This window comes from Acipenser ruthenus, chromosome 15 (assembly GCF_902713425.1).
Source record: "Acipenser ruthenus chromosome 15, fAciRut3.2 maternal haplotype, whole genome shotgun sequence".
Lineage (NCBI taxonomy): Eukaryota > Metazoa > Chordata > Actinopteri > Acipenseriformes > Acipenseridae > Acipenser > Acipenser ruthenus.
Genome location: NC_081203.1, coordinates 24,838,258 through 24,858,362, shown reverse-complemented (window position 1 = coordinate 24,858,362; position 20,105 = coordinate 24,838,258). Strand labels below are relative to the sequence as shown.

At 36.9% G+C, this 20,105-nt stretch overlaps 2 protein-coding genes across 9 annotated transcripts; one reads left to right on the top strand and one right to left on the bottom strand.

The window, feature by feature from the left end:
* Positions 1–953: 953 nt before the first annotated feature.
* Positions 954–5,822, bottom strand: LOC117421930 (dr1-associated corepressor-like). 3 transcript variants are annotated; one of them, XM_058987579.1, is made up of 7 exons: positions 5,466–5,822; positions 4,839–4,928; positions 4,317–4,410; positions 3,672–3,809; positions 3,068–3,197; positions 2,884–2,966; positions 954–2,746 (listed from the first exon to the last, which is right to left on the bottom strand). In XM_058987579.1, the coding sequence occupies exons 2-7, from the start codon at positions 4,891–4,893 to the stop codon at positions 2,692–2,694; spliced, it is 555 nt and encodes a 184-aa protein (XP_058843562.1). In that variant the 5' UTR covers positions 4,894–4,928; positions 5,466–5,822; the 3' UTR covers positions 954–2,691. The 3 variants fall into 3 exon arrangements, with proteins under 3 accessions (XP_058843562.1, XP_058843560.1, XP_058843561.1); XM_058987577.1 differs by having other exon boundaries at positions 955–2,746; positions 4,839–4,911; positions 5,466–5,819; XM_058987578.1 differs by having other exon boundaries at positions 959–2,746; positions 3,672–3,791; positions 4,839–4,911; positions 5,466–5,807.
* Positions 5,823–6,771: 949 nt separating this feature from the next.
* Positions 6,772–19,051, top strand: LOC117422665 (protein sel-1 homolog 1-like). Of its 6 annotated transcripts, XM_058987574.1 has the most exons (22): positions 6,772–6,866; positions 7,091–7,174; positions 7,948–7,982; positions 8,338–8,548; positions 9,780–9,947; positions 10,514–10,619; positions 10,781–10,943; positions 11,735–11,788; positions 11,874–11,933; positions 12,059–12,140; positions 12,332–12,486; positions 13,050–13,106; positions 13,440–13,508; positions 13,706–13,783; positions 14,160–14,222; positions 14,382–14,469; positions 14,613–14,761; positions 15,151–15,316; positions 15,545–15,622; positions 15,894–16,066; positions 16,162–16,305; positions 16,595–19,051. In XM_058987574.1, the coding sequence occupies exons 2-22, from the start codon at positions 7,105–7,107 to the stop codon at positions 16,781–16,783; spliced, it is 2,358 nt and encodes a 785-aa protein (XP_058843557.1). In that variant the 5' UTR covers positions 6,772–6,866; positions 7,091–7,104; the 3' UTR covers positions 16,784–19,051. The 6 variants fall into 6 exon arrangements, with proteins under 6 accessions (XP_058843557.1, XP_058843559.1, XP_034783931.1 ...); XM_034928040.2 differs by having other exon boundaries at positions 6,773–7,174; positions 15,548–15,622; XM_034928041.2 differs by having other exon boundaries at positions 6,774–7,174; positions 16,162–16,290.
* Positions 19,052–20,105: the final 1,054 nt, after the last annotated feature.

Genomic DNA, 20,105 nt, shown 5'->3' with positions numbered 1-20,105 from the left:
TTAATGCATTGTAAAGCACTGTAATTGAATGTGTGTGAATACAAAAGTCAAATATAAAGATGACTATAAATACTAAATCACAACGACTTTCATTTATAATGTGTGCTTGTTTAAACAGTTTTACAGCCTTAATAGGATAGATATATCGTTACATTACAGTACATAATATTCTCAACTGCAACATGAAATATAAAATCACAATGGGTCAATTATATAGCCAAATATAGCAGCTTTGATCAACTGAATTGACCTTTAAATTCAAAAATAACATTTAATAGAAAGTCAATTTCAATAAAGATTTTCATAAAAGCTTGTCCAGCTTTTACACTGTGATGAATGTGTGTATCTAGATCTTAAGAGAAATTGGTAAGTCATGGGCATCTTTAACTAGCAAAGCATAAGACCACAAAGCAAAAGAATGCTTTTCCAGACACTGAGCTATAAAACTAAAATCACAACCATATTGTGTTAAATCAAAGACCAGTTTGGATTGTTACCTTTAAAGATGTTTTACAATGATTTGGGTTTGCAGGCTGGAAAGGGCCATGATTGGTACAATTGTGCTTTTAAATTATCCAGACAGATAATCAACTGACCAAAGTCCAAAATGGCATCAAAAAAATTAAGTTTCGGTAACCTATATGTGGAATGAAAAGGTACTGTCCCATTTCAAGTATACATATTTTGTTTAAAATAACATTTTATTTAAGAGTCACCAATTAGGTTTTTAAGTAATCCAGTTCAAAATCTTTAACATTATGGAAGGTAAGACATTCTTTACCATTATAAGGACAAATGTATTAAGTAAAGCAGTTTCATCTAATAAGTGCATCACCAAACACTGCAATTAATTTTCTAAACTGTAGGTAAACCTATAAATGATGCAAAGTATTAATTTTACAGTATTATTGTTTTAACTTAAATATCCCTGGTACTACAGAACATACAGGGGTGGATGTGTTTGTGCTTGTCACTTTAGAAACAAATCAAGCCAGGGTCTTTGTACATAGAGGAATGCAATCACAAGCATTGTATTTTCTAGAAAATGACAATATTTATTCTGCAATCTTGGGCAGGTAACATTAAGCAATACAGCTTGAAAAAATAATGCATGTCATCTTCACAGGCATTTACATCACATTATCTTTTGCAGTTTAACAGATTTTCTTCTATATACATTTATACAGATTTACATTTTTAATGGGAGTAGTTTTTTCTGCTAGCTGAGACGAAGTACAGAACATGGTTAAGGCACTTTGATTTCAACTTGCTCTAAAATTTTAAAACTTACAAGATAAACAAAAAAACAGTACCACATCCATGACAGCGCTGCTTTATCTGGGCAGTATTGATGTTGTATTGGTTTATTTCATTGGTAATGACTGAAAAAGCAGTTTACTGCAATTTTCTTTTCATTTTTATTTAAATTATCTTAAGTGCTTGTACTGTTGACCTTCAACCCAGCACTATTCATTTGAAGATCAAGTAGTTTCCAAGCTTATTTAAATTTACAGTACCCTGACTATTTCATGTTGTTTGCAATTCTTCTGCGTGGTTCAGGGGTCTCTTGCTCCGAAATTGAGCTGGGGGGCTGGCAGAGTTGAAATAACACATTGTCAGACGATTTGGATGGCATGAGGAAGCCTGACACTTAGGATTCTCTGGACAGGCTTAAACCAGATCAAAGCAAGGTAAAGGCATATTTAGAGAAAAATTAATATTGGAACAACAGAGCCACTCAGATGATTGCAAATACCATTACAAATAGTAAGGGAGATGTAAAACAGAAATTAAAGAACATCTGAAGATGCTTTTTAAATGTTATGCGGTGAATGACCAACAACATACCCCTCACAACATAGTAACATCAGTTTTATCTCAAGTGTTTTATACATTTAACTAAACTTGTCAGTGCCAGAATAAAATTGTTTATATTACAACATCACTTTTTAATATTCTCTAATCCAATGAATGCTTGCAAATTGGTTCTGTACAAAACAGGGATCCAATCTGGATTTTATCATTTGCACACCCCTCTAAAATCTAAGGAAAGCAAAACTAAACAACTTAATATTAATGTCTCTCAGCCCATGAATATTCACATTTAACCAAAAAAGAAAACATAAAAAATAACTAAATAAATTATATATAACGCCACAACTGTTTTTCAGAATAAATAAGGCCTTTAAAACTTTCATTCTATTGTCGCTCAGCATAGGCGTAGTCACATTACACTTTAGGGAAGGCCAATCACAACTTGAAAACCTACTCCAAAGTCATTCAAAAACAAGATTCCTTTTCTATGTTTTTTTTTTTTTTTTTTAAATAAATAAATTCAGTGTGTCCAATAATTTTACCCCAATTCCCAAAACAGTCAGTGGGCGAGCAGATGTCAGCAAGCTGCAAGCTACAAGCCCTGAACAGAAAAGCCACTGAGCTAAACGAGCACCTGGCATGCTGGGTCCACTGTAGCGTGGTGAAGAGAAACAGTCCCTGACAATTTTTGCCTCCTTAATCTGTGGGAGCTTATTAATTCATATTTTTTAAACTGTTAACATTAACATTATTAAGATAAAACTTTAAATATCAAAATAAAGATCTATATATGCATAAATCTATATTTATACATATTTATATATATTTTTAAAAGTTGGCAATCCAGTAGCTTTTAGTGTCGGCCTTCTTTGTTGATTATTTTGATAAGATCTTATGGGTACAAGAACTGCTGAAATAGCTGGATCTTGACCTGCAAGATGACATTTTTTTTGAGGAGAAATAACTTATTACTGGGAAAATATAATACCATAAAACATGGACTCACTGTAAAATATACACATTTGTGATTTATTACTGTTATAATTATTAAAAGCTTGCATTGCTTACCGTCCAGAATGTGTGTTCCACCTACTGATGTGAGATGGAGACTCCCCTTTATCCAGGCAGATTACTAGCTCTGGTTCAGAGTCCTGCACAACATCAACAAAACAGCAAATTGGATTTTAAACTGGATACAGGAGAACAAAAAAAAAGTGTTGTGGCTGACAGAGAGACAGACATTGAGGCTTACATCAGAATCTGGCTGAGTTTCCATGGAATCTTGCATTTGGCTAGTAACAATCTGAGATTCCCCAACCTTTTTTGATGGTCCAACTTTCCATGTTGGACCACGCTTGGCTTTCTGTCCCAGATCCTGCCACCTTTTCCAGCATGAGAATCAAAATAAGTTGACATTAAAAGGGGACAAAGCAATACATTGACTCCATATATTCCATCTCTTAGTTTGCCTGCCTTATTTTAAGGTAATCTGTTATTTTTATACGTTTTAAACCTCACTTAATGCTTGGATATTTACATGTGGGGGTGTTATGACAATAGTCAACGCAGAGAGAAAGAATATGCTGGAGATTTCTCTGGACTTTTCAAAGACATTTTATAGTGCTTCAGAAAGAAACTCCATGTAAATATCCACCACCAAACACAGATAATATGTGGAAGTATGGCAAAGTACTGAGTTTACTTAAAAAAAACAAAAAAAAAACACAACACAATCAAACAACTTAAGCTGAGTAGTTTCAGTTTTCAGCAGTCTTGATATTTCTACAAAGGTGTAAATTAAATATTTTGATTAAATAAGAGAGGCATCTGTTAACTGCAGTTAGTCATCCACGCACCTGTGACTTGTCCAGACTCCCTTGGCTAAGCCCTGTTCCTGGGAGGGCCGGAGAGCTGGTAACTGAGCTGCCAGATCCTTCAGGAAATCAAAGTTCTTCTCTGTGTTAATGCACTGCCTCCTAGAATCACAAAACATGCTTCACAAAATTCAACTGTTAATTCATGTTACTAACTTGAGCTTGACAATTTACCAAGTGTTTGTTTTCACACCAAAAAAGTGCAAAAAAACCAAACAACCTGAAAATATATCCCATCTCCACTTAAGATATTGACATGTACCTTTAATTTCTAGAAATAAGGTATCCTTTGGGACATGCACAACTTCCTTTATGGTCAAAAACATAAATTACTCCAATTTGATTTGCTCCAAAAATACAGTCCTGGTAGATACCATGGCAACAAGCATTTTGATTATTCTTTGCTATTTCTTTATTTAGCCAGGTAGATGGTTACTTACATGCATACAATTAAAAACATTTATACTGTTCAGCCAATAATAATGATAGATTAAAAGCTGTTAAACAGATTTGAATGATGTTTTATTTCCATTCCACTCTGGGCCGCGTGAGAAGCAGTTACCGATCCTGTTTCACAGCCTGCAAATGGATCCAGGTGGAAATGCGTGATCAGAATAAATTACTTACAAGTGCGCCTGGGTCATGGTTCTGGTGTGTTTGGACTGGGTGATTTGACTGGTCTGTGTCAGAAGAGACTTCAGAAACATCTCCAGAGCTCTGGCTGAACCCAGGGTCAAGGACAAGCAACCGAGAGAGCAGTGGAACCCTCTCCCCTTAAAACCTGCTGAGTGAAGCTAACTGGCCAATGAGTTGAACCAATGACCTACTGGTGAAAGGGTGCATTGGGTGTCTTGAAGCTGTGAAAGGAAGTCATACCAAGACCCAGATCACCACTAATTTTGGACTATATTTAAAGTATTATTACAAATCAGTGCTAGTCAGGGTCAGTTAAACCAGTCTTGTGTCAGTGCTTAGGATCAAAACTTTGTAACAAGACTACATTGTCATTTTTAAGTCAATTAACTATTTAATGAACAAGAAACGGTGAATTATTGATTGAGTATCTGAAGCCTTCAACCAAAGCATGAATACAATATTCCGGTGACTCACTATGTAACTGTAAGATCTTTCTTTTCAAGCAAAGGATACATATAATAACAGGTACAGCAGCTGCAACCTTACCCACTTCTTTATCTTTTTGCATTATTTTCTTGATACGAGACTGTTATGAAAAAAAAGCTGTAGAAATTTATAAAGCAAAAACCTCTCAGTAAAAAACATATTTGTCTTCCTAAATTCTTCCATGTATAGTTTTAGCAATAAGGAGAGGCTTACTCACAGTCCTATGACGTAATTTTGTGTTAAAATACTGTAGGTAGGCTACATATTTACAACAGTACAATGCTATACATTGCATATTCAAACAATACAAAAATATTGTAACTATTTTGGTATAAGGCACTACACAAAATGCTGAAGTTCTCCAGACCACAAAACATTCACTTAGTGGTACTGTTAAAATGTCAAAACTCGTGACCATGAGAAAGAGGGAGGTTCGCCGGTTATGATCGGTTTACGCCTGCGTAAAGACTTGCAAAGCAATTAACGTACAGCAACCTGGATATTACTGTGTAACACTATTGGGCTGCATGTGTGTCCATTGCATCGAAACGAAGCCACCTGTCCAATCCCTGCAAGGTGCATCTTGCTTTGTTTTATTTTTCACAAAAATTCGTTATTCACTATACGCTGCAACAAACCTAACGTCATACTTACGGGAGGAAACCTTGTGTTGTATTTTCTTTTTCTTCCAGGCATTTTGTTTTTTTTAAATCCTGAGTACGAGTACATGTTTGGGTTTTCTCCTGGTCCCTTGTTTCCAGCTCCATTTGTTTATTTTTCACAGGAAGTTAAGGGGTAGGGTTTAAAAACACTAACAGGATTTCTAAAATACCTCACACTTGTTTTCTCTCTAAAAATACATTGTTAAGGTTTACACGTTGTACCTGTAGCGTACATAATTGGTGTTTTTATTTATTTATTTACAATGCGCTGGGGGAATAAAAACATAAATCTGATATACATCGTCGTTGTAAGCTTTATTTTAAGTTTAACAAGTTTGACCGCTTTTTGGTTGCTTAGAAACCGAATCCCACAAGTATTAGTTAATTAACCAATTAACCGAAGCAAACCAAAGCAAACCAACGCGTTCCTTCTCGTTTCCTTAATAAATACAGTACAGCACTTAAAAAAAATCTAATTGTTAAATTACAAATTGCCTAGCTTGGCAGCAGCATAATAATGAAATATAATGGATATATCATGGATATTTTAATGGTATAAATGAATATAACTAAGCAGGATAACGAAATAGTGAAATGTAATTAAATAATTAAATACTAAGTACTATATAGAAGCTGTCTTGAGTTCCTGTCATGATGAAAACGACAGAAATTGATATAGGGCAATAGCGGTTTATTGTTTGACAGCTACTTCTGTATCGGAGATTAAACACATTTTAAAATTTTAACAAGGAACAATTATGCAAATATGGGCCATTGTGGACTCTGGAGAAATTACATTTGCAAATAAATACCCCCAACCTCCAAGAAGGAATTTGACAGTATTTATCAATGGTCAGTCACATTCCGTCTAGATCAATAACAATACAGACTCCTGAGTTAAACCAGTGTAGTCCTGGCAGTATTGTGCATGTGCAACATGTTACTGACATCAGATAGAAAATCTAAGAGTTGGCCTTAGTACAGTAGTCTGTCTGGATGCAATCTGGATTGAGCCGCGACATTATTTTTCAATGCCATATATTTACATAAACTAAATAAAAATCACCTCATCTAACCTCTCTCGCTGGCTCTCTGTTGGTGAATGTATACAGAGTAACTTTGGTTACAAAACTCCATTGGCCTAATAATATTCTGAGAACCAGTGGGAACGAGCCATGTATGCCGATTTTGTAGCCAATTGTTTTTCAGTACAGGTAGAAGAAAAAAAAAAAATTGTGTGTGCAAATTCTATTGGGCAGAGTTGAACTCTATGGGCAATTATTGGCTAGAGCCTCTTATCTCGGGCTGTGATTGGTTTGACGACAACGGGCAGGAAGTGTCTTCCGAGGGTTATGGGGTCTTACCTAAGGAAATGAGGAATTTAAAGCTCCAAGTAAGATGATTATGTTATTGTCAGGGATATTAATGTTATTTGTATATTAACAAAGGGAAACATGCCCTAAAGTACGAACTGGTTGATTTCAAACAAAGGTCGAACTGCAATCGTTAAGTGTAGAAGAAAGACTGAGTGATTTCTCATTACTAGTGGAGCGGGAAGTTAAAACTAATTTTGATTTTAGTAAGGTTTGCATTGCTTTCTGTGTACTTATTTTTTAGTAAGTTGTATTAAGATGATGACCAGAAGGAAGTGGCTGCTGTTTACATTGTTGGTGGTGGGAGTTTCACAGGGAGTGACAGCTGGTAAGTGTGCATATTATTAATTGCATAAATCCGTTAGTGTTTAAGAGACTGACACGCAATCAAACAAATGAACAGCATATTCTAGAAAAGTGTTGTAACGAACACGTTTCCTGATTACTTGCGGCGTGGTGTTTGTTGTACTTGTGTATTTACGTAGTGTTTTAATTAAATGTAGCCAGAGAGGGTACACTCTACGAATCTGTGGTCACCAAAAATATGTTTTAGTATTATAAATGCATAAAATGTGAATAAAAAAGATTTGGTGCATATCGAACAATACATTGTTGGCACTAGCACTAGTTTAAGCTTAATAAACGAGGTGATAACAGTGGGCTTCTCTTACTAAAATAATAACAATAAAGGTAACTGCAATGCGAGTTTTATTTTCTAACATATAAAATAAATAGAAATCCTACCCTATACATAATTAAAAACTGTATTTTTTCAAATATACACTGCAATCGATAATTACACACGTTTGCAGACTATAATCAACGTCATATCTTGAATGCTTATCCCCTTCAGGCCCTGGGGCCTAGATGGTCATGTCACTCATTGGTTTACTCTGCTTGCAGAAAGTATAACAGGAAGGGGCTATCTGTAGTTTTGTTATGAACAGTTTGAATGCCAGTTTTCCTATTGTGATTGAGGCGTTTCTTGCATCTTATGGTTGAAATGTTTAATCTGATTTTGTTTGATTGGTGGCCTTATAATTAATTTGTGTAGCTTACTATTGAGTGGCAGTTTATTTATGTATCTGTTTTCTTGTGCAGATTTGGAAGAGATAAATGACTCTCCTGAAGGCAAGGTAAGTCAAAACCACATATATACATTACCAAGGAATAATAGGCTGGCAGATCAAAAATATAGACACTTTCTGCAGCAAGTTAGAAATATCAGTTGCCACCTTAAATCCCATTATCCCAATAGGAATCACACAGACTTGGACAGAGAGCAGAGAGATCCTCTTTGTGGAGAAGAAAATATTCTCCATAATTTCAGCAAAATTTATTTTCATATCTTTTTTCCAAGGTAAAAGTTAATCAAACTGGGCCCTTAATTAGTTATTCGAACTGGACAATTGCTCTTTGTAAAGCTGTGAACAGTTGGCATGCTAACATTTCTTTTTTTTTTCTTTTTTTATATGAAATGATTGATCTTAGACGTCGTTCCACAGTCCAAACACTGAAGAGGAAGAGGTTCCCATTGGAACCCGGATGGTTGTGGAGCAGGCGCATTTTCCCAGAGAAGAAGTGTCTCAGGATTCGGAAGGGGGTGGTGAGGGCAGCTCTGTGGAACCAAGTCTATTAGATGTGACTGGTACTGAAGACCTGCCCACTGAGCCTGTGGATGCTGAAGAAAAACAGAAAGCATGTAAATACCTAAGACTTCTTTAACTTTAGTTTCTCCAAACAGTGTTTAGTGGGTGTGCAGTACCTTAATTTGCCAAAAGGATCAGTCTTTTAACAGGATTCCCAAACCTGAAGTATTAACAGTATATTTGGTTCAGTTTTTGGATAGAGTATACTTTACACATTAAATTTCAACATGAAAGCCTAATGTCTTAAAAATCTGTTTTAACGTTAGCTAGATGGGCCATCTGTAAACAAACCAAACTCAACTCTTATTAGCTTTAAAAATAAATCTACTATGATTATAGACTGCTTTTAAAACATGTCCTTTTATATGCCTGTCTTTGTAAGAGCAGCTGTCGGCATTATGGTGTATTTTGCTATTGCAGCACAAAACTCCTGTTTCTACTTTCAGATAGGTTCAGGGATTGCAGAATGCAAATTTCTGTTATTTTCTGCACACCTGTTGCCTGCTGAGTGACTGTAGTGTTTCAAGGTTTCAGTTAAAAAAAAAAAAAAAAGAATGTTCCTAGAAACAAAATTAAATGTTTTTGTTGTGATGAGAGTGCCAGTGTAAGGCTGCATTTCTCTCAGTTGTGGTACATAGGCTCTGTCTGTAATATACAGTATTAAAAGGAATAATGAACATAGTGCAATTTAGGAGGATTATATGATGCCCTTTTTATATTTTAAATCAAGTAACTCACCCTTGCCTTTGTGTGATATTTGCAATCATTGAGTGCTGTTTTATTTGAACAACAGCACTCAAGTAGCACAAAAAGGGAAATATATATTTTAATATTATTTAAACTATGTGCCCTTGAATATTTAGCTGAAATAATTTACATTGATAATGCAAGCAAACAAGAACTGGGCCTCTACTGTTTGCTATCTTGGGAAAACTACTGTTTTCTGACCGAGTGGCTGGGAAACATTGTTGTCTGTTGCCTTATGCATGGTTTTGCCAGCTTTCCAGGTGCTGTGCTGCCAACTACTGCTTTTGGAATGGTTGCTGGTCCTTGAAGATGTGCTGAAATAAATATCCCAACATTATTGAGGATCTTGGGATTTGAACTCGCAACCTTCTGGCTACTAAGCTAGTGCGCAACAAGAGGAGCTTAAAAGGCATTTCCCTTAGCCAAGCTGGTCAGGCTTCTGTGTATGAGCTTGGCATTCCATTCCCCTCCCCTTGTTACTGCACTTCATCCCCAAAGCAGGGACACTGTCTTTACCTCTTATCTCTGTCCTTTCAGTGCAGAGAGTGGTTGGGGGCACAGCTGATGGCGAGCCCTGCTTCTTTCCCTATTTGTTCCTGGGTAAAGAGTTCACAGTGTGTACCACAGAGGGACGAGGAGATGGCAGGCTCTGGTGTTCAACTACCTACGACTACGACAGAGACAAGAAATGGGGATTCTGTGAAAGTAAAATGTTTTTTAGTGGTGGCGACAAGCTATGCCAAGTTTATACTAAACAGATTGACAAATCTCTGTGCCTGAGCCTTGAAGACAGTGAACAAAACACTGTGAAATATACTGCGACGTAAAAGTGTATTGTATAAATGCATCAATAAATACAAATCTGATTTCCTCTGTAGAATTACATCTGTATAAAATTAACCATTTTATTGCCACATTGATTTAACCACAGGTATAGATCTTTTTCACATAACCATTGCTTGTTGCATAATTCCTTTAACAAGTTTACAAGTTGTTCAAAAAAGGATAACCGGTCAGACAGTGGGGGGAAAAATGTGGTACAGTGCAGGCAGTCTGGGTACAGTACATTTTATAACAGAAAAAAAGACTAAAAGTATGTCACACCTGTATGTATTGCACTCAGCTGAGTGCAATTTGAGGTGCCATTGCCAGACGGTATGGCTAGAATTGAATACCAGGAATAATACTTTAAATACAGTGCTTCCACCATGTTCTGTTTTCAAATCCTGGTGGAAAGTCTTCCCGTTTCATGGGCTTTCTTTTCCTATCAGCTGAAGACCAGGCTAAGCAGAGACGCCAGGCTCAAGAGGCCGAGGACCTTTACCAGACAGCGATAAAGATCATTAATGGAACAAGCAAGACCAGCCAAAAGAAAGAGTAAGCATCTTCTCACTGTTTAGTCCTACGCTTTCCAATTGAAATACATTCATACACACATGTTAAATTTGACACCAAATGGAATTACGTTTGCAACATTTACCAATAGTTTAGCTTGCTTCTGTATGAGTATGTATTTTGTGTCTTTTTTTTTTCTGCAGGGGATACAGTATTCTGATGAAAGCTGCAGAGATGGGTCACACCAAGGCAATGGAGAAAGTGGCATACGCAATGCTGTTTGGAGATTATATGACACAGAATACCCATCAGGCCAGGGAACTCTTTGAGAAGCTGCTGATTGAGGGGTCTCCCAAAGCTCAAACGGTATGTACAGCTAACTTTAACTTAAACTGAATGTGTTAGTAATGGTAAGCCTTGCTGGATTACTCCATACTATTCAACTCATTTGAACATCTTTAGTCAGATCATTCATTTTTAATGTAAATAATTTGTTCATAAAAGGAAATGTTAATTCTGTTCGTCATATTGGCCCAGAGAATAAACAACGCTTTACAGGAAAAAAAAGGAAATGAAGCCTTACATTATTTAAGTAATACAAGTAGAAAACACAATGGGGCGTATATACCTATGTGTGAGAGGGCAAATTTTATGAAAGTAAAGAGAAAAAATGGAAAGCAGGTTAATTATTGTACAAAGCAGTTTCTTGATGGATTATGCTGTTCTAATTGATTTATTCCGTTCAGAAAATGTGCCCTTTCCCTCCTATTTGAATAGGAACCAAGCTTTCAAATCCTTAAAAGTCCTTTTTCATTGACATAAGATTAAAGTGGACTTAGTGTAGATGTTTAAAAATGATAGCACACTTCCTGTACAGGACTTGAAATGTCAGTGCTCATTTTATTTTGTAACATAATATAAGAAAGTTTACAAACGAGAGGAGGCCAGTCGGCCCATCTTGCTCATTTGGTTGTTAGTAGCTTATTGATCCCAGAATCTCATCAAGCAGCTTCTTGAAGGATCCCAGGGTGTCAGCTTCAACAACATTAAACATTTGATGAGATGATGGAGATGTTCTGAAAGACTGAAATGTGACTGAGATTTGTTATGCTGGCCAAATCACCAAGAGTGGCTTTTTAATTGTCTTGTTTCATTAGGGGCTTGGATTCCTCCATGCTGTTGGTCTAGGAGTTAACTCAAGTCAAGCTAAGGTATATGTGCATTGAATACTTCTTTATAAATGTAAATATAAACCATTTTATAGCACATGCTTGATCTGTCTTTGCTTTTTGGCAGGCATTGGTCTATTACACCTTTGGAGCACTTGGAGGGAACTTGATAGCCCACATGATCCTGGTAAGTTAAAACACCAGGTTTTAGATGTCCCTGATTTTAGTATCAAGTTATCGTTTGGAACTGTTGGCTTGCCTACCTGCAATTCAATTCAGTGTTGAAGATTATTAATTCTGCCACTTCTTCAGGGATACAGGTACTGGGGTGGAATAGGAGTCCCTCAGAGCTGTGAATCTGCTTTGACACACTATCGACTTGTAGCGAACCATGGTAAGCAGCATATTACTTAAGTAACTGTGTCTCTTTAGCCTTGTTGTTGGAGGGGATGGGGGTGAGAATAGATTTGAATTAAGAGTTCTTATCACATCCACAAACGTGGTTTGCCACTTGCTCAGGAGCTAACTGGTTCTGCTAAAGTGAATCCTTCTAAAAAGGTTTTGCTTTGTGTGTGCTTCCCACAGTGGCGAGTGACATCTCCCTGACAGGAGGCAGTGTGGTTCAGCGGATCCGCCTGCTGGATGAAGTGGAGAACCCTGGCGTGGCCAGTGGAATGCTGGAAGAGGATCTGATCCAATACTACCAGTTTCTGGCTGAAAAGGGGGATGTGCAGGCTCAGGTAAGCAGGCAGCTAGTACAACAGAAAATGTCCTCTTTGTATACTTTTTATATTTCAAAGGCACAGTAAGTAACAAGACATCTGCTAAGTTTTAAGTTTAAAAAAAGGAGTATTGTATTTGGTCACAGTGTCATTTGCTTTATTTCTTAAATTCTAACCACAGTTTCAACTGCTACCATTGCTTATACTATTTAAGATCCCTGTGGCGGGGCAAAAGCCTTGCTTGTATAAATGTGTGTGGGAATGTAAGGTTGGCAGGGATGGGGTTAGTTCTGTCCCTGCCATCAATCACAAGTGTGGCCGTTCCCCAATTAGGTAATTGAGTGCTAATTGGGTAGTGGCCATCTGTATAAAGGAAGAGCTAAACCCTTTGTTTCTGGGGAGGGAGTTAGGAGTTCAGTCGTGGTGATCATAACATTTTGCACATCTGTGGCAGTAATTTTACAGTGCTGCTGCTGCCACACTGCCAGTGTACTGGCTTTGTGTTTGAAGCATTATTCATGTATATGCTTTTTAAAACTGGGCCTTGAGATTTCATGTGAGTTGTTATCCATTTTGTGCAGGTTGGTCTTGGACAGTTGCATCTGCATGGAGGTCGTGGTGTGGAACAAAACCATGAGGTATGATGTAACATTTTCTATGAGATACATAGCAAAACTCTCTGCTTAACTTTTCAATTTGGAAAGATATATCTGTGCACACAAGTGTTGTTCCTTTCTTGCAGACAGGGCCTGAGATGCATGAAAATAAACTAGAGAGTGTATCCTGCTCAGCTCATATATAACATGTATACATTCTTTTACAGTGTGTGAAAACTTGTTAAAATAATGGTGCACATTAAAAAGGAAATCATTTTTCTGTTTCATAATGAAAGGAAACACACAAAATGCCTTTGACCACCTTTTTTCTTCTATTATGTAATTTCTTTTTATTTTTTTATTTTTATTTTTTAGAGGGCCTTTGAGTACTTCAATCAAGCAGCTAATGCCGGAAATACACATGCTATGGCATTTTTGGGAAAGGTACCATATTCTTTTTGTTCTGTTTTTTCAAGCTAATTGTCTTTTCTTTCTGTTTTTATACTTGCATGAATAAAAAGCTGGAATAGTTTGTTCAAAAACAGTTGGATTTAATGAGCACTGCTGTGCTTCACCTAAATTCCTAATATATCTGTTGTTACTTTTCCTGTTCAGTATGTATACTTCTGACTTTTTTTCAGATGTACTCTGAGGGTAGCGATTCTTTACCTCAAAACAATGAAACTGCAATGCAGTACTTCAAGAAGGCAGCAGACTTAGTGAGTAATGGGAAAAAAACATGTTCTCTATTGTGTTCATTCACTTCACAAAGATGAGGACTCTCCCATCCGAGTTAAACGGTATATAATATTGACACCCAGTTCCCTTTGTAACCTGCATTGTATAATTTTTCGAAAATGTTGAAAGGGAACTTATAGTATTGTTTTAAAACTTGCGAAAAGACGTCTTCAAAAAAATAACCTATGATTTACATTATATATTCCACATAACATGACTTGAAGCTACCATTATTAGGCTGACAAAAGACACCTCCCGATTTATTTTAATTGACTGTAAATCACTAAACCTATAGTCTCACTTATCACATTTTCCAAACTCCGTGCATATAATAACCTTCCTTGTGTTTGTTCTCAGGGTAACCCGGTTGGACAGAGTGGACTGGGAATGGCTTATTTATATGGCAGGGGAGTTCCAGTGGTGCGTATTGCATACATTAAAATTCATTAAAGTAGTAATGCGTTTGATTCTTAAAGTCCTAAACAATTCACTAACAAAAGCTCCCCTTGGCCCATTTGATCTGGAATGCAATGTTCAAATTTGTGTTTTGTTCACACACTGCTGTATGTTCTATTGCAGAATTATGACATGGCACTGAAGTATTTTCAGAAAGCAGCCGAGCAGGGCTGGGTGGATGGGCAGCTCCAACTGGGAACCATGTACTACAGTAAGAAACGTTCTGTGGGGCTTTGGGGAGGTTAACAAGAATAGATTTAACAGTACCCTGTAAGAAATGTAATATAGGTTTGTGAATACCTTTCAGATTTTATTTGCCGTTTTAAAATGTCTTGAATTCTTTTGTTCCTTCAGATGGTATAGGTGTAAAGCGGGACTACAAGCAGGCGCTGAAGTACTTTAACCTGGCTTCTCAGGCTGGGCATATCCTAGCCTTCTACAACCTGGCTCAGATGCATGCCACTGGCACGGGTGTGATGAGGTCCTGCCATACTGCCGTAGAGGTGAGCAGCAGAGCAAGGCTTTATTTGCAGTTTTGTGGTTCTATATTTTAATGACATGCGTGACCTGGTGATAAGATGGTTAAATAGTTGCACCCTCCCATTTAATGATAATAATAATAATAATAATAAATGAACATGTCAATTTCAGTTTTTGAAAAAAAAAGAATTTAGCTTGATATTTTTCATGACAATTAAGAAATCATAAGTTGCTATAATTTAGTTAAACACTAGAGAGAGCCCTTTGTCTTCTCTGTGGAATGGAAGAATTAAAAAACATTGTTGAACCACCTTTTTATCTTTTTTTAGATATAAATTTAACCAGCATTCTTTTACTTTAATACAATTTCAAGTTGTATTTTTTTTTTTTTTTTTTTTTTTTTTTTTTAAAGCTGTTTAAGAACGTGTGTGAGCGGGGCCACTGGTCTGAACGGATGATGACAGCCTACAGCCATTACAAAGAAGGGGAAGCTGACTTGGCTGTGGTGCAGTACCTTCTGTTGGCTGAACAAGGATATGAAGTGGCACAGAGCAATGTGGCCTTCATACTGGATCAAGGTAAGCCAAAACCCAAAGAAACAACACACTTGTGGAGCCTTCGGACGCCTCATTTAGTTTCTTTAGTCATACATTTTAGATATTCACCTTCCTGCTAACGGTTTGCCATGTATCAAGGTTGATATATATAAATAAATCATATCACATTAAATGATCTTTATTTAATTTCACATGCATGTGATTTACAGGCAGTAAACTTTGTCTTTTTCCCTTGTCTGCTGTTTTAAGCAGGAGAAGCAAAACTGTTCAGTGAAAATGAGACGTTCCCCAGAGCCCTCCTGCACTGGAACCGAGCCGCTGCCCAGGGTGAGGACTTGGGCTTTTCTATTTTAATGGTGAAAGATGTGGAGCTGTGGTCATGGATTGTGTATATATACAGACTCATTTAAATTAATGAGAGTGCATTTCAGTGATCCAAGCAATCCGTCATAACATTAAGCTATGAACCTGTTAGATATCTGGCAGCCTTGAAAAGTGCACTAGACATGCTTTCAACATTGAACTGCTGTGGTGAGTTTGAAGATCGCGGTCGAGATCATAACCCCAAACATTTTATTTTTCTGTATACTCTAAACAGGATACACAGTGGCAAGAATCAAGCTGGGAGATTACCATTTCTATGGCTATGGTACAGATGTGGACTATGAGACAGCAGTTATTCATTATAGACTGGCTTCAGAGCAGCAACATAACGCTCAAGCCATGTTCAACCTGGGCTACATGCATGAGAAAGGGCTGGGAATAAAGCAGGTGAGGCAGGGAGGACTGCAGCACCCTCTTAGGCTGTGTTAAATCTTCTTTATTTGACGTAGTCTTGATTGAAACCATATTTCCTTCTGTTTCAGGATATCCACCTTGCAAAGCGCTTCTATGACATGGCAGCTGAGGCTAGTCCGGATGCGCAGGTCCCTGTGTTTTTAGCACTCTGCAAGCTTGGACTGGTCTACTCCCTCCAGTATCTACAAGAAATGAACGTAAGTGTCAGGAATGTAAGTGCCCACTGCTTTTCTTTCACTTCAATCATTTTCAGAATTTGTATTCTTGGAAGCTTATTATTAAAGAACAAGAAGCAGCAATGCTATTAGTGTTGTATTTCAAGGTTGTTTTAATTGCTCTTCTTGTTACTTATGTATACCAGTGAAAACCTTTTTAAATGTTGGAAGCCATAAAATACATAATAGCAGTATCAGAAGTTCTTGGGTTAATTAGTTACTGTGCTTTTTTCTCCCCATTTCTTCTTGCTTCCTTTAATTGAATTTTACTTTGGGTTTATTTCAGGCTCAGGAGCTTATGTCACAGATTGACCTGGACCAGTTACTGGGGCCAGAGTGGGACCTGTACCTCATGACAATCATTGCCTTACTCCTGGGGACCGTCATTGCTTACAGGCAGAGACAGCACCAGGGAGTTCCTAGACCTGCAGCCCCACAGCGGCCCCAAGGAGAGCAGCGAGAGCCGGAGCAATAAGCGGACTGCCCTCCCTCCTCACTGACCCTCCATTATAATGGCTTTCTGGCTAACAGACTTCTCCTAAAGCCTGTATTGCACAGAAATCCAGAGGCTGTCCTGGCTCTTTTTGGAGCAGCATAAAAAGGATCCCAACATGACTTGAACCCTCATTTTGCAGAAATTGTGCACATAGGGTTCTGAACACACCTGCCCCCTCCACTTATGACAGATATCCTGCTTCTGATTGTATAATGCTGTTACACAGCTGTTAAATGTTTCTATAAATGTGGAGCGGGTTGGATTGCTTCTTCATTTGCAACAGGTTTTTTTTTAAATTGGGTGGGAGGGGTGTCTCTCCAATACATTAGCAGGCTCAACCTTGTATTCAGAAACACAGTTCACATACAGTTAGTGCATCTTGTGTACAGGACTTTTCATTTGTGTCACCCCAGTTGATCCTTTTTGCTGACCTGTGGAAACTTTGCATTGAAGTCTTAAGTTCGGGGTGGTTTAACATGTCTTTGAAATGTGAGATAGACATTGGATGTGTTAATTCTTCAACCAGGCACATTTATCAGTGATAGGTCACTGGAGTAGCCAATTGGAACTCATAATTTATTAGAGATTTTTTTTTCAGTAATCTATTCCTTCTAGAGTGCTGCCTGTGTAACCTGGCTTGTGAACATTCCCCTTAGAGGTGTTTTAATGGAAATGTTACCACTATAATCAACATGGTTGCAAGATTATACTCGCATTAGGTGAATTTATAATTTTTTTTATAATGCTTCCACCACTAAATTGTTAAAAGTTAAATGAACAGTGCAAATTCGTTTAATACATCATGGTTTGCTTAACATTAAATCACTTTATCGGAAAATAGTGTTCCATATTCTTTCATCTACTGGTAACCCACGTTTACTGAAAAGATAAGTCTCAAATAATAGTTTATAAGGAAACCTAAACTTCAAGAAGTCACGACTGTGCCAAGTAACACTAAATGAAAGGTGTTTGCTCTCCACCCTTTTCCTCATAAAACTATTAAATAAAATCTAAAACCAAACTGTCTGAAAATGTGTTCAGCCTTTCAGATGTGTGACTTTACCATCCAATCCATGTGTAGGATTTGTACTCGGCCACATTAGCAGGTTTCTGAAACTAGCTATCTGGTATGTGTTGCAGACATATCTTGAATGCTATGTGTGTGATGTTATGACTGATCTATCATTTTGAGTGAATTTGTAATTTAATCCCAGGGAGCATTTTTTTGAAAGCTGGTGCAAGTCATAGTGTTGCAGTTCTAGTACCCAGCAAAATCCTATGATGTTTTATTTCTAGATTAAAATATATGCTGGTTTGATTTTTGTTTAATTAAGTAGCAGTTTGCAGTTTAACAAACTATTAGATGTCTTAACTAAAGAAAAGCTTGCTGTAATTAAAGAAGGGATACAATCTGTCTTAAGATAAGAGGATTGAGTTAGTTAAAATGTAAAAAAAATAAAAAAATAAAACAAAAAATACCATTTGGTAATCAAAAAAATCCCAATTTACTGATAATAAACAACCAGGAAGGAAAGTTTAATATAAGGTAAAGTTGTTTCTTTCTTGTTTTGCAACATCACATGTTTTTCTTTGTGAATTGAGCCCATTGTTTCATACAATAATCAGCTCTGTGTGTGTGTGTTTGTGTGTGTGTGTGTGTGTGTGGGTGTGTGGGTGTGTAGAGACATTTCCTGAAGAAATGTCATCACCGCCCCTTTCCCGACCTCTCAGTGAGTTTAACTAGTAATGGACATGGGGATGTTTGCATATTATTATTATTTTTTTTTTTTACAGCAATTAAATGTAAAGCTTGTGCTTAAGACTTGAGCGTATTTAAATGTAGTTAAATGTTCCATGCATTGAACAGTATTGGTCTTGGAAGAATTGCATCTCCAATTATGTCCATTGGGAGTACTTAACCCTTTGACATCTTTCTTTCTTTTTTTTTTTTTTAATTTTACCCACAACATGTCTATAGCAAATCCATGACAGCCTACAAATAGACTAACATCTTGAGTTTGGTTTTTAAGGGGTTTAGTTACACAAAAAGAAAATCTATTTTGTAAATATAAAATCTGTATGTGTAAAATCAATAGAACAGCTGTTGCAGTGTAACATTGTGTACAAATGTTGTTAATAAGGTGTAGAGTACAGACTGGAGTTAAATATATCAGAATGGCAATTTGAGAAAACGCTGTATTACCAAAATACAGACTTAAATGTAATTAAACTGTCGTTTTCTTTTTTTCCTTCCGTTTGTATTATTATTTTGTCAGATGCCTTTATCCAAGGTGACTTACAGGTATTACAGGGCCAAAACAATATTTAAATGGTGTATTTTACAGTAAGTGCAAATGCTACTAGAATACAATATGAGCTAAGAAGTAGCAAGTTTATGATTAAAACAAATTGTATGTACAATGACAGAATAGTAATGAAGTGAAGGATAGTGCTTTAGCTGAGAATCCAGTAACATGGTGCTTAGGTCAGGCAAGCCCAGTGCACTGTAGGGGTAGATCAGGGGAACTACAAGTGCATTCTGAACAGGTGGGTCTTGAGAAGGCAGCGGAAGGCAGTGAGAGACAGACCAGTCCTGAAATTCTCCAGTAGCTGGTATGAAACTAAAAATACACATTACATTTTGCAATGATTTTGTATTTAGTGTAACTGTATCAGGAAATTGAAATCAAAAACGTTATCAGAAATTGTGCAAGGGTTTTTTTTTTTTTACTGTGTTATTCTAGGTATATATGATATTTTTATTGAAGAGTTGATACTTAATATTAGATTAACTGTTATATACAGCTCAAACACTCACTTTCAAAATTGTCTTCTGCAGTTGTAAGAAACAATGTTTTTCTTTATATTTGCATGTTAGTTGCACCTTTCATCAGTGTACAATACTTTCTGTTACACTGCAGAGCAAGGGGTTGGTGTGTTTGAAAACAAATCGCAACTACAAATTCTGAACACTGAAGACGTTTCACATGGTTCCAGCTTTTGATCTCTGTTCTTTGTGCCATTGACTAAGCAATTTATTCACACATCAATTCGTATCTTTGGTTAGTCCTTTGTTTCTCTGGCTACTTCTTGGTGGCGTCCTTTGCCTTGTTATGAACCATTACAACTCATCTGTCAGAAAATCTGTTGGCCCATAAATGTAGATTTTAATCCCACTATGTCTGGGTGCCAAATACTGTGCGCAATGTCTGTTCGGTATAGAAGCATTTTCTCATTGGGGGAAAAAAAAAAAATGTCAAAGCATCAGGAAGGGACTATAGAGATCCAGCTCCATTCACAG